The sequence below is a fragment of the Pleurodeles waltl genome, chromosome 2_2 (genome assembly GCF_031143425.1).
Source record: "Pleurodeles waltl isolate 20211129_DDA chromosome 2_2, aPleWal1.hap1.20221129, whole genome shotgun sequence".
Classification (NCBI taxonomy): domain Eukaryota; kingdom Metazoa; phylum Chordata; class Amphibia; order Caudata; family Salamandridae; genus Pleurodeles; species Pleurodeles waltl.
This window is the reverse complement of record NC_090439.1, coordinates 209,277,934-209,291,586: the sequence shown is the minus strand read 5'-3', so window position 1 is coordinate 209,291,586 and position 13,653 is coordinate 209,277,934. Positions and strand designations below refer to the sequence as shown.

Genomic DNA, 13,653 nt, shown 5'->3' with positions numbered 1-13,653 from the left:
TGCTTTGCTATTAACGGAAGAAAATACCTCGTCCTCGTAAATAAATAAATATCCACAGAAACAGCGAAATGGGTAAACCGAAAAAACGAGAAGGTCACGATCTGGATGAAACTTCAGCAACTAAGCCCCCTGAACAACCTTCCAGGCTTAGCTCACAGGATAGCACAATAAACCAGGAGACAACACTGGACACGATACTACAAGGTATCAGGGACTCTCGCGAAGCCTTAGAGCAAAAAATTTATAATTTGACTGTGGACCTTTTAATTGTTCCTCGCCCCCAATTAAGAAGACCGTTCAAAATCGAGGAGGCCCTGGGGGCCAACGGGAAACCATCCCAGATCTTGTGGGTTACACTCAAGTTTTGCATATTGCAGAAACTGGCCAGGGCCCACCTCAAACAAATCCTGAGCCTCAGAAAATGAAAGAAATTCACCATTAGGGTACATATCACTGACCACCTCACAACCACCCAATTGCCAGGCCTCCATCAACATTGGCCTTGCCATATCCCGAACCGGAGACAGATCCTATATCCTTAATTCCCTGTCAAAGGGAGCCCGCCGGAGCACCCGCTTCACCACCTGTTCCCAAATCCCGGCAGTAGTCCTGACTAGATAAGGCGCAGCAGGGTCTGATCTGCCTCCGGACATGAGAATGTGCGCCAAAGATCACCCATCACACACACCAGCATACAATCTCTTTTCCCAGTTATCAACCTCTGACAACCATTTTTCTGCACATTGAAGCTGCACTGCATAATAATAATGTCTGATGTTGGGGATTGCCGGACCCCCCCCAGCCCCAATCTAGGTCATTCTGCAGCACAGACAGCGCTACCCTGCCTCGCCTGCCCACCCATTCTAGGGAAATCAACAGACTATCTGAGCGTCAAAAAAGCCAAGAAGGCAGCGGTTAAAAGGCGTTCTGTACCAGATAAAGGCACCAGGATAAAAACACCAGCTTTGCTACTGAGGCCCGACCCATAACAGAGAGGGGCAACTTATTCCAAAAAGTAACCAGGTGCTCCAGGCCTGCCTCTCCTAGCTCAGTATCGTGAGTGTTGTACACATCCACCGAGTTAGCGACCCAAATAACCAGGTACCGAAAACACTCCACCTCCCAGTGCAAAGCCACTTCAGGGAGCCCGACCAGAGGAACTCCAGCAAGAGACCCAAGAGGGAACAGAAGTGATTTTTTCATATTAATCTTGAGACTGGAATCCCAGCCATCCTCTGCAACAACTCCGGCACCGACATGTGAGGATCCCGCACATAGACCAATGCATCATCAGCATACATAGAAATGACGTGTGCGGTCCGACCCACCAGGATCCCCCACTGCACCATCTCTTCCCGAAGCCAAATCACCAAGGGCTCCACTGCCAGGGCAAACAGGAGAGGCGAGAGCGGGCACCCCTGTCATGTACCCCTGCCAATCTCCCAGACAGCCGAAGTCTCTCCCCCTAGACGCACAGGGCAGTGTACAATAGTTGAACCCATGCGCAAAAGCCAAAGCCCATGCCCTGCAACACCTCCAATAAATAGTCCCACTCCACTGTGTCAAATGTTTTCTCCAGGTCGAGAGACATCTGTGCCAATTCCAATTCCTTTCCCTTAGTCTCATGCAGAACATGCACCAAGCGACCCGCATTAAAGGACGTACTGTGACCCGGCATAAACCCACATTGGTCTTCATGCACCAGACCCCGAGTCACTCCTCTAAGTCGAGCGGCTAGGATCTTACAGAGTAGCTTAACATCACAGTTCAAAATGGTTAGCGGCCGATACAAAGAGGGATCCGCAGCAACCCCCGATGGCTTGAGCAATAAACACACTATACCTTGTTGCATGGTTTCTGGTAACCTACCACACCCCGCACCTCCTCAAATACTTCCAACAGTCTCTCTCCAAGTATGGAGGAAAAAGCCTGATACAGCTCCACAGGAAAACCGTCACCACCAGGGGATTTGGATCTTGCCAAAGCCTTCACTGCCTCTCCCACCTCCTCTGCAGTGATCAGGAGGTCAAGGGCATCCCTACTCTCCGGGCCCAACCTAGGCAATCGGAACCGCTGCAGAAACTGCTCCACAACCCCTGCTGATGACATAGTGCCTGCTCTAGATACCTTTTGAAAGTGGGACGCCAATTCCCGTAGAATGTCGCCACGCCCGTTAGAAGCACTCCCTCTGTATCCCTTATGCCCAGTATTGGCAGAGCCTCCACCTCCCGTTTCAGGATCCACACTAGGAGTTTGCCTGTTTTGTCACCTTCTCGATGCAAATGCTGCCTATACCCTCTCAGAGTTGTTCTGCTTAGTGTGTCCCAACAGGTGTTCACCTCCTTGTACAACCTAACCTCCTCCCGCTTAGCGGTGCTAAAGTCAGGAGGCAGCCGCTGTACCTCCCCCAATTTCACCTCTAGGGCCATAAGATCCTGCTCCAGTTGTCTGCACACCCCACCAACCATGCTTATACACTCTGCCCAAATGACTGCCTTCATAGCCTCCCATTCCAAGCCACGGGACACAGTCGTGTTCCAATTTATGTCCAGATACTGTTTTTTATGGTGTCACCCACTCATTCCCGACATCCTTGATCAGTCAGCAAATCCGAGGGCATACGCCAACCTCGAGCCGAACGTGGGGCTGTCTCTCCCCACTGCAACTGGAGCCGAACTGGCGCGTGATCTGACACAAACTGACCCAGATGAGTAACCTCCAGAGCCTGCGAGCTGTTGAGAAGACCCAACAGAAACCTGTCCAGTAGTGAGTGTGTATCATGTGTCCTAGAATGACAGGTATATTCCCTACCGCCAGGGTGTCGTTCCCTCCAACCGTCCCAGAGACCCAAGTGCACCATCACATCTCTAGAAATAGTTAATTCTAAATATATCATCCATCAAAGCCTAAAAAACTCTCTCTCTTGCTTTCTCTCTTTCAATTTCTTTTTCTCACTCACACACCTACTCAGACTCACTCAGACCCACGTACGGCCTCACTCAGACCCTCACGCAGCCACTCATAGACCCACTGACACCCTCCTGCACCCACTCACAGACCTGCGCAGACACTGATGCAGCCACCTCACCCCCAGATAGACACCCTCTTACACCTATTCTCACACCCAGAGAGACAGACTGCGGCCAACTCCTGATGCGCACGGCCAAAGGGCAGTGTGCACAGTAAGGTTGACTGGTTGGCCGCAGGAAATGGCTTCAGGCCAGGCCTTGAGGGCAACCCATGTTGCCCACAGATGAGGGCCATGCACAGTTGGGTTTTTATAGGGGGTTGGTCTGTCGCCGACCACTGCTGTGCATGGCCGAAGGATGTGCGCAGCAGTGGTTGGATTAACGTGTAGTAATGAAAATGAGTATGTTTATTAAAAAAAAATAGAAATTCAGTGAAAAAAACAAAGGTTACATTGATGTTATAGTTAGGCTCACATTTGTAACTTACAAAACCATATAAATTCACCTGTTAATAGTTAGTTTTCTCAAGTAGCTATAACTCATGCTTTGGAGCACTTTAGAAACAGCAGAGCTCCAGCATATTCCTTGGGGTTGTTGACACTTGCAAGACAATTTCTTAACTGGTTCTGGAAATTTTGCGGCTATTCCAGTGGGCTGATATATAGATGGAAACAGACTTCCCAGTCAGTGATGCAGCAGACAGCCCAGTCATTTCAGGGATGTGGATGAGGAACTAGCAGACAGCGCACTGCCCATCAGGGGCACCAGTCCTCCAAGTCCTGTTCCCCTGTTACGACCACCAAAAAAGACTTTGTTTCCCCTTATCAGGCATGCCCAACCAGTAGGATAATGCACTTCTACTGGATTGGCAATCCATCACTTCAAATAGATGGCTCTTGCAAGTAGTTCATGAAGATTAATCCTGCCTTCCCCCCCCACCCCAACCAAACTCCCCTTCCACACCAGCACAAATTTGGAAGAGAATTTGTCCATCCTTCTAAAGGAGATATGCCTGTTGCTATCCAAGGGTGCCATATAGAGGGTACCAGACGTGGAGAGCGGTGGTTGTTATTCCGGATACTTCCTCGTCCTAAAAAAACGATAGTGGACTCACGTCTAACTTGAATGCCCTTTCTGTCCTGGACTCTAGAGACTGAATGGTGGTGTCTGGGCTTGTAAGACACGTGTTTGCATAAACCTGTCCGCCCTGCACTCCCACTGTATTACCTGTAGTTCATAGTGGGCTAGGAGCATTTTCATTAAATTTTGATTTCTTTGGCCTTTCCAGCACCCCTTAGGTGATCATGAAAGTGATGGTGGTGGCCACTGCCCATCTTCTAAGAAGGTTATGAGTTCTTGTATTCTTGTACCGCAATGACTGGCTTCTGAAGGTGGGCTCACCACAGTCAGTCATGGATCACTTCCTGATGACGGCAGAGCTTCTAAAATCATTGTGGTTTACCTTAAACGTGCCAATTTCTGATTTGATTCCATCACAGATGCTTCTGATCATTGGAGCAATCACAAACACAGTGGAGTTTAAGGATTCTAACCTGCTGCAACGAGTCATGGGCATTCAGGCTATGATCCCGATGTTTGACTCTGTCCAGGTGAGGGTGAAGGGAGATCTCTTGGCCTTTTAGTGTCAGGCACCTGTGGGTCGAGCATCGGGACTGCTTTTCTGACACTGTCCAGCCGATCAGTCTTCCTGATGCAGTCCACTTGCCCTTCCACACACACAGCTGAACTTGGTGATTGACACATCATTATTTGGTTTTGATGGGTCACGTAAGGGAAGTGGAGATCAGAGGCCTTTTGTCTTCAGCAGAGGGCTTACATCATCACCCTGTTGGAGATATGAGCCATTTATCTAGCCTTGGTAGTTTTCACATTTTGTCAGGGAGGCCAGTGCATGTTCTCACAGAAAATACCATTTTCATTGCAACAAGCAGGGCCATGTGGCACCCTGGATCCTTCGCCAAGAGGCGTTGTCTCTCTGGAGGTAGCTGAAGTGTTACGAAATTTTCCTTATCGCCAATCACCTGGCAGAGTACTTAAATGCCTGAGCAGATAAACTGAGCATATGACTTATAGAAGATCATGAGAAGCGCCTGCATACTGAGGTTGTGCAGGGTGCCTTTTCCCAGTGGAGGGGAAACCTAGCTAGATATTTTGCCACTGTCAACCACAGTGTTGACAGTTTTCTGCAATGGAGTTTCCACAAAAACACACATCTGGAGGCTCATTGCAGCACGAATGAAACAATTGACCCCTGCATACCTTCCTGCCACTACCTCACTTCTGCTCAGAGTTTTAAAGACGATCAACAGGTACTAGACCCAAGTTGGCCTTGGGCCCCAGATTGGGCAAGGAGAGTGTGGTACCCAGAAACCCTGCGTATGGTCATCTTCCCACGATCAAGGTACCACTTTGGGTGGCATTACTGTCTAAGCATCAGGGCTGAGACCTCCACCCTAATCTCCACAACTTAAACATCCAGTTGTGGAGACTAAGCGGTGACAGTTGACTGTTTTTGATCCATCTTCACTGGGAGACGTTTGTAATCTGATGTGGCGCCCAGGGCACTGACCCTTTAATGGTGAAGCTATAAATCTTTTTCTTAGACCTTGCAATAGGCACTGTGAAAGGTTACTTGTTGGCTCTTTCAGTCTTTTTAAGTTTGCTGGACCAGACGTCCTTGTTCAAATCACCTGCCTTTTGTGTTGCATTTTATTTAAGGTTAAACACACATGTTCCCTCCCAAAAAGGCTGTGCTGCCACAGTGGGACCTTAAATTAGCCTTGACAATCCTCATCTGTATGACCATCAAGACTTAACATTGCTGCTTTCTGTGTATCCTGAATTTGAAGACTGTCTTCATCATTGCAGTTATGTGAGGTCATTGCATGAGTGCAGGCACTTTCTTTGCATCCTCCCTACAACACTTTTTTCCCCAGACAAATTGGTGCAGAGGTCCTGAGATGATTTATTACAGAAAGCTCCACTCTTTAGTATGTTTAGCAATCAATCACTCACCAGCGTTCTTTGCTCCTTATCACCTCAGGAAAGAGGTAGTGAAGCTTTATCAGTTGGATCTGAAAAGGACTTTAAACTTTTCTAAAGATATTACCAGTGGCCTTCAAGTGGGTGACTAACTTTACTTTTTGTGGGGGTTCTCTGCAACAAGGAAAGAGCAAGCTGTGCAGAAAAGGGATCGTGTTTAGGTGAATAGTCCTCTGCATGCATATATATTACACACAGCCCAAGATGCAGCCCCTAGAAGGTCTGAAAGCTCACTCCACCAGGGCCAAGGCTGCTACCACTGAGTTTGTGTGAGGGGTGCAGTCCTTGATATCTGCCAGGCTGCGATGTGGACATTAGTGCATATGTTCATGAAGCATGACTGCCTTGATCTTCAGTTCTGGGAGGAAGGACACTTTATTTGCTTCTGCACAACCTTTTGGTCAGAACCCACTCTACAGACCCTCCACCTTTGGGAGATATTGCTTTGGTTTCTTTTCTAAGGTGAACTATCTGTAGTTAGTACTTCATCTTTATGTACCATCTATAGCTGCATATCTCTAAAACAGACATCACACCTCTATTTATAATAATACCAGTTATGAAGGCTTTTATGAAAGGCCTTGTTCCACCCAGGGTTACCGCCAGCACCTCCCTGGAACCTTAACGTTGTTCTTACGAGGCTCATAAGTCCACCTTTTGAGCCAACGGATGCATGCCCTTTACAGTTCCTTTTACGGAAAGTGGCTTTCTTAGTAGCTATCACTTGCTTAAGATGTGTAAGTGAATTCCAGACTTTACCTTTAGAAGAATCATTCTCAGGGTTAGAGTAGTTCTTCAAACAAATCCTAAATTTCTTCCAAAAGAAGTCACAATTCCATTTTAACTAGTTAACTAAATCATCAGTCATCTTTCCGCAACCAGACTCAGTAGCAGAAAGAGCTCTTCACACACTAGATGTTAAAAGGGCTCTCATGTATAATATTGACAGAACTAAAGGGTTTGGGAAACCATAACAACTTTTTGTAGCATTTTCAATACCTCATAAGGGTAACCAAATATCAAAATAGTACAGCCAGATGGATAAACAAATGTATTCAAACTTGATATGCTAAAACCAAAAGACCGTTACCTATTATCCCCAAGGCACACTCCACTAGAAAAAAGGGTGCTTATATGGTTTTCTAGGTAATATCCCCATAGCAGATGTATGTAAAGCTGCTACATGGTCCACACCACATACATTTACTGAACACTATTGTGTAGATGTATTGGCATACCAACAAGTCCATGTTGGCCAGGCAGTGCTCAGAGCACTTTTCCAGTCAACTGCAACTCCTACAGGCTAGCCACAGCTTATATGCAGGGACTACTTTATAGTCTATGGAAAGCAGCCACTCATGCCATCAAATGAAAAATGTTACTTACCCAGTAAACATCTGTACGTGCTGTACATTCACATGTGTCCTCCCTGGATGCCTGTAGCTCTTGTAGTTACGTTAACATATAAATATTGCACATACATTGCATGGACATCTTTCTCTTTACTCTCTCTACACTACTTTCTGACCGGCCTGTGGGAAAACAATCTAACAAAGGACTCAATGCCCATGCGCAGTATCACAGAGAGGAGGAGTCCCTTGATCCTGTGACTTGAAGATATTCTTAAAACAAAAACAATTAGAAACGCTCCAGACCCAACATTAGATGGCAGACTTATGTAAAGCATGTGAATTTACAGCACTACATAATAAACGAAATGCACACAAGGAATAAACCAGCACGTCTGAATCATGCATGGTCTTTGTCTAAGTCATGACCTTGGGTATTTGTGACTGCACCAACTACTATTCTGTAGTCTAGGCAGCCACTTTATTAGCTATTTGCTAATTTAAAGCACTGAGGAAAAAGTCCAAAGGGTGGTGATATGTAATTTATAGTCTCAAATTGATTTTGAGAGCATCCTGTGTCCATCAACATGTTAAAATTGTATTTCAGGTGTCTAGTGAGAACTGGTTCCCTTCTGTTGTGCGGGAAAGTACTTTAGTGAGCACATCTTTGCTATTTATTATATGCCCTTAAATGTAGTATTGAAGACCAGTCCAAATAGAAATACTTGCTATAATTCATCATTTGATTGTTCACTGTATCCTGCATCCACGTGTTACATAAATGTACAATTTTATTTTTTAATAGGTGGTAGAGATAAACGGGGAGGTCCCGTCTTGACATTTCCAGCTCGCAGCAACCATGATAGAATACGACAAGAAGATTTAAGAAGATTAATGTCGTATTTAGCTTGTGTCCCAAGGTAAATGGAGTGTTTGTTTGTTTCTATTTTCTTTCATTGTCACCAAACTGGGTAGCGTGTCTATTTAGAAAATGTATAAAAGTCCTGTTGATCATTAAGGGTAAAGTGAAAAAATGTAGATGACAGTATTTCACTTTTTGTTATAGTGCCACAGTTCTTAAGGAATTGTTCTATTTCCTTCACACTCTGAATAGGCTGCTTCAAGTCCAACCAAACTACTATCAAGGAAGGTGTAGCAATATGATGGAAAGCGATGCACTCTGTGGCTTGACTGTAAAGAATGGCCTCTAGCTAGGTGTGATTTTGAACTTTGATGCCCCTTGAGATTGTTGCTGTGGTGCCTTTTACTTAGGTGTAGATATATGTAGCTCACACACCATAATCAGTCACCAAATGTGTTGCTGTTTGTTGTCCCCTGCTAAATTTATGATGCGTTTTGTCTCTCAAAATAACTAGAGCTATGGGATCCATGAAGGGCAGCTTTGTGTTCCTGGACATATTATATGATGTGTGAGCTTGAACAGCGAGACTTGTGGAGACACCCAGATCAATTAGAGGATTCAAGTAGGAAATATGGGGCGTAGTTTCCCTCAATTAATAGACATTTGCAAAAACATACTGCACTGTTTTGTAAGTCCTAAGAGCGTCCCACTGCTTATAGAATTGAGGGACATGAAAGTTAAGCTTTTCAGCATTAGTTGGTAGGTAACTAGAAATGAATATGAAAACAATACTACATAAAGCATGAATGTCTGACTGTTAAATAAAGGATGATTCACCTGCCTGGGCTATGCCGGCACACACTGCCTATCTTTGTTACAAACTATTTGTGTCTGTTTTATTCCTGTTATTTTGACTGCTGATGGACTAAGAAAGACTTGTGCATACTATCTCTCCTTCCCAATAGGTATAGTTTTACTTTTGTTATTCAGACCAGGATTATGCTGAATCTTGCTTTACACCCGCCTACGCTCCACCGGGACCCGCCTACGCTCCACCGGGATCCAAGGCCAGGCCCTGGACTGGATCGCCTCCTTCCTCGCTAACCGCTCCCAAAGAGTTTACCTCCCTCCGTTTCGCTCAGAACCCACCAAGATCATCTGCGGCGTACCTCAAGGCTCATCGCTCAGCCCGACACTCTTCAATGTCTACATGAGCCCCCTCGCCAACATCGTACGCAAGCACGACATCATCATCACCTCCTACGCCGACGACACCCAACTTATACTCTCCCTCACCAAGGACCCCGCCAGCGCCAAGACCAACCTACAAGAGGGTATGAAGGACGTCGCAGATTGGATGAGGCTCAGCCGCCTAAAGCTGAACTCTGAAAAAACGGAAGTCCTCATCCTCGGCAACACCCCGTCCGCCTGGGACGACTCCTGGTGGCCCACGGCCCTCGGCACCGCACCGACCCCCGCAGACCACGCCCGCAACCTCGGCTTCATCTTGGACCCTCTTCTCACCATGACCAAGCAAGTCAACGCCGTGTCCTCCGCCTGCTTCCTCACTCTCCGCATGCTCCGCAAGATCTTCCGCTGGATCCCCGCCGACACCAGAAAAACCGTGACCCACGCCCTTGTCACGAGTCGCCTGGACTACGGCAACACCCTCTACGCCGGGACCACCGCCAAACTCCAAAACCGCCTGCAACGCATCCAAAACGCCTCGGCCCGCCTCATCCTCGACGTACCCCGCAACAGCCACATCTCCGCACACCTGAGACACCTGCATTGGCTCCCAGTCAGCAAAAGGATCACCTTCCGTCTTCTCACCCACGCACACAAAGCCCTCCACAACAAGGGACCGGAATACCTCAACAGACGCCTCAGCTTCTACGTCCCCACCCGCCCCCTCCGCTCCGCTGGCCTCGCACTTGCTGCCGTCCCTCGCACCCGCCGCTCCACGGCGGGTGGGAGATCTTTCTCCTTCCTGGCGGCCAAGACCTGGAACTCCCTCCCCACCAGCCTCAGGACCACCCAGGACCACTCCGCTTTCCGGAGACTCCTAAAGACTTGGCTGTTCGAGCAGCGATAACCCCCCCTTTCCCCCCTAGCGCCTTGAGACCCGCACGGGTGAGTAGCGCGCTTTATAAATGTTAATGATTTGATTTGATTTGACTAGTTTATTAACTGCCAAACCAGTACACAAACTGAAATAATCAGAACATCATGGGATAAAACTGTAAATCATATTGCACACAACAATCCAATAAATATTTTATACACCATCATATGGCTCACATACTGTGTGATAAAGTCTAATGCTCTTGTTGAAGCCAAATCAGCTCAGCTCTGCTCAGAAACCCTGCTACTTAGATAAGATAAAGAAATGTATTACTTGTACAAAGAGACTGAACAGCCTGGGTGATCAAGCCCGAACAGTCTAAAGAAGGACGTGATGCATGATCTTTTATATCATCAAACCACAAACAAATTTGTACATTTCATTAGTTCTTGACATTGATGTATGATCATTTCTTCAACATTGCTAAAGGTGTTACTATTAATCCTTCATAACGCACCATAAATAGTAAATTAAAGCATAGACAGGGAAATTACACAATATGTCCTACGTGCCTAATATCGTGTGATACATCTTTCTACAGAACTGAGAACAGCACGTACACAGGATGGTACTTTCCAGAAATGAAGATTGCTTCAGCTACCATGCAATGATATTTCATGGTGGCTGTTCTAATAGCAAACCTTGCAGCATAATGTGTTCTGAGCAAAATTGAAATATATCAGTAAGCACAGTTCATGTTGGTTATGAGTTGTTCAACAGAAAAAGGCCTGGTTGTCATTGAGTTTCATAAGGCCCAACAGTCCCAAAATGGGTCACAGGAAAATGTGATTCCACGTACCGCCCCCTCTCATACTCAGTGACAACCTAAACTTCATGATGGAGGGGTGTCATTTCTGCAGTGTCGCTGCATCTGGCATTTCCTTCACTTCCTAGTTAGGAATGGTGTGCAGCAGCTCTTGTGCAGGTATTTTCTACCAGTATTGTGAGAAAAGAGAGACCAACCTTTATCAGGACACATACGTAAGTGCCACTATCCTGATCACCAGCACCTCTATCAGCCATGATCCCCATCCACAGAACCATGTCCCTATCGTCCCCAGTAACCCTCCTACCTCTGTCAAAACTGACACTTTTTTTTTTTTTGTCCTCATTGATTCACCCCATAATCTGAACATCCAACAAATGAACCTCCAGGATTCAAATCCTTCCAATTAATTCACCATTCAGGACTATCAGATCAAATCGGGGGTAGTCTGTATCATTGAGCTGAATTTCCCTTCTAGTACTCCGACATCAAGCTTCTTCGGACTTAATCGTGAATAATCATTGGACAAAAACGTATTCCTTGCAAACCAATCTATTAATGGACCCCAAAACTCCAACCTCTTCCCGGTGCAACCCTTCCCCCTAGTGTCACACATTAAATTATACAATAAAGAATCTTTCCATTCCACAAACGTTGGGGGCGTTTGACTGGTCCATTTCCTACATATCTCTTCTGGCCAGCAGTATCATATAGAACAACAACTTGGCATTATCCTTTTTAATCCTCTCACCCTGTATACAACCAAAGATAATCAGAGAGGGGGTTATCTTATTAGACGATAATATTGTGTTTATAGAATCGCCAATCTCTCCAAAACTGACTTGGAAGGGAGCATTCCACAAACATATGCAAATTGTCTGCAGAATTTAAAGCACATTTACGGCAGCTGACTTTGCTTCTGGACGTCACTCTTGTTAGCTTTCCGGGAGTCCAGATCACCCTGTGAATTTTAAACAAGTGATTCCTTCTTAGACATGCTGGTTTAACTGTGGAATACAACTCTGCAATGGATACTTGCCATAGTTCTGTTATCTGAACTCCTGGAAGATGATTTTTCCAGATAAGCTCCAGCATCGTAACTTCTCCATCAGTTGTGTCAAAGTGTCCAGTACCAACTTGATAGTTTTTTTTTATTCATAACACCTTTCTCAAGTAAACTTTCAACCGCATTTGAGCTACCCACTCCTTCCCGACTCTCCTTGACCCACCCTTTATTTGCAAATACTTAAATTTGGAAAACCTTCCTACTGTATCTCTTACAAAATCTTCATAGTGACCGAACCCTCCTCCGTACACAGTTGGCCCCACTGCGGATACCCAGCCTCTCTCAAGGAAACAGCTAACATCTTTGGACCATTCTGGCAAACCCGGTGAGTTCCATATGGGGCATACTTGCTGTTGTATGGTAGATGTATGGGCTTCCTTATCTCATAACAAACTTTTGCCGCATCTGCCAATACGCTAAGCCTTACTTAAAATATTTTGCCAAATTTGTACAAGAAGGCCCCCTCCTCAACCCTCTCAGATTTCATCATTGCTTCCAAAATCTGCCCTAAACCCGAAGTCATGGACCCACCAAAAGCACTCTTTTGAAAAAGGTTGCACACACATAAAGTTGTAAGTCCGGTAGTCCAAGTCCTCCCTTCTCTCTCTTCCACCTCAGCTTCTTCCATGCTATACATACTCCCCTACTGCCAAATATAAAACTACTAATTTTACTTTGGAACTTATTCAACTTCTCTTTATCAAATCTCAAGGGGAGTGCGTTAAAAATGAAAAGCAATTTCGGTAGGATCATCATTTTAACCAAATTAACCCTTCCTAAAATAGTCAGAGGTAAATTGGCCCAACCCTTCATTTGTTTACATGACTCAGTCTTAATTTCCTCAAGATTTCTTCCTGTGATCCTCCCCACCTCATGTGTTATCACAATGCCCAAGTATTTCAACTCTCTGCTCACCTTAGCATTCCCCTCGGGCACATGGGCAGCCATATTCCAAGACATAAATTCAGTTTTATCCTTATTTACCATGTACCCTGCTATCCTCCCAAAACTGTCAAAGATTGCTTTAAATTACTCGTATAAACCATTAAATCATCTGCATATAGTGCTACTTTCCTAACCCAATTCCCACACTGAAAAGAGGGTATCATCAACTCACTCCTAATCTTACAAGCCAAAGGTTCTATATATAAGTCAAATAAAAGGGGGGATAACGGGCATCCTTGTCTGGTACCCCTCTCGATCATAAAAGGGCAGATTAAGACAACATTAACGAAAATTCTTGCCACTGGATTCCGGTATATCGATCTCAAGATCATTGTGAACCTACTCCCCAGATTAAGAAACTCACAAAGTGATCAAATAAGTCCAATTCACTGTGTCAAATGCCTTTGCAGCATCAATCATCACCACTGCTAAAGGGACTTTGCATGCACTTGCTAGATCTATTGCCACTATCAGACTTTGAGTTAACTCATGAAGGTATCTACCCTTT

At 45.6% G+C, this 13,653-nt stretch overlaps 1 protein-coding gene across 7 annotated transcripts in view; it reads left to right on the top strand.

Annotated features, from left to right (window-relative positions):
* The window catches only part of TRIO (trio Rho guanine nucleotide exchange factor), a 3,522,386-nt gene that overhangs the window by 87,523 nt on the left and 3,421,210 nt on the right, over window positions 1–13,653 (top strand). For all 7 annotated transcript variants that reach the window (XR_011200906.1, XM_069219639.1, XM_069219640.1 and 4 more), the window contains exon 3: window positions 8,187–8,301. Coding sequence is in view for 6 of the 7 variants with exons in the window: in XM_069219639.1 (XP_069075740.1) it covers window positions 8,187–8,301 (115 nt within the window). In the remaining variant the exon portion in view is untranslated. The remainder of the gene's footprint in view (window positions 1–8,186; window positions 8,302–13,653) is intronic.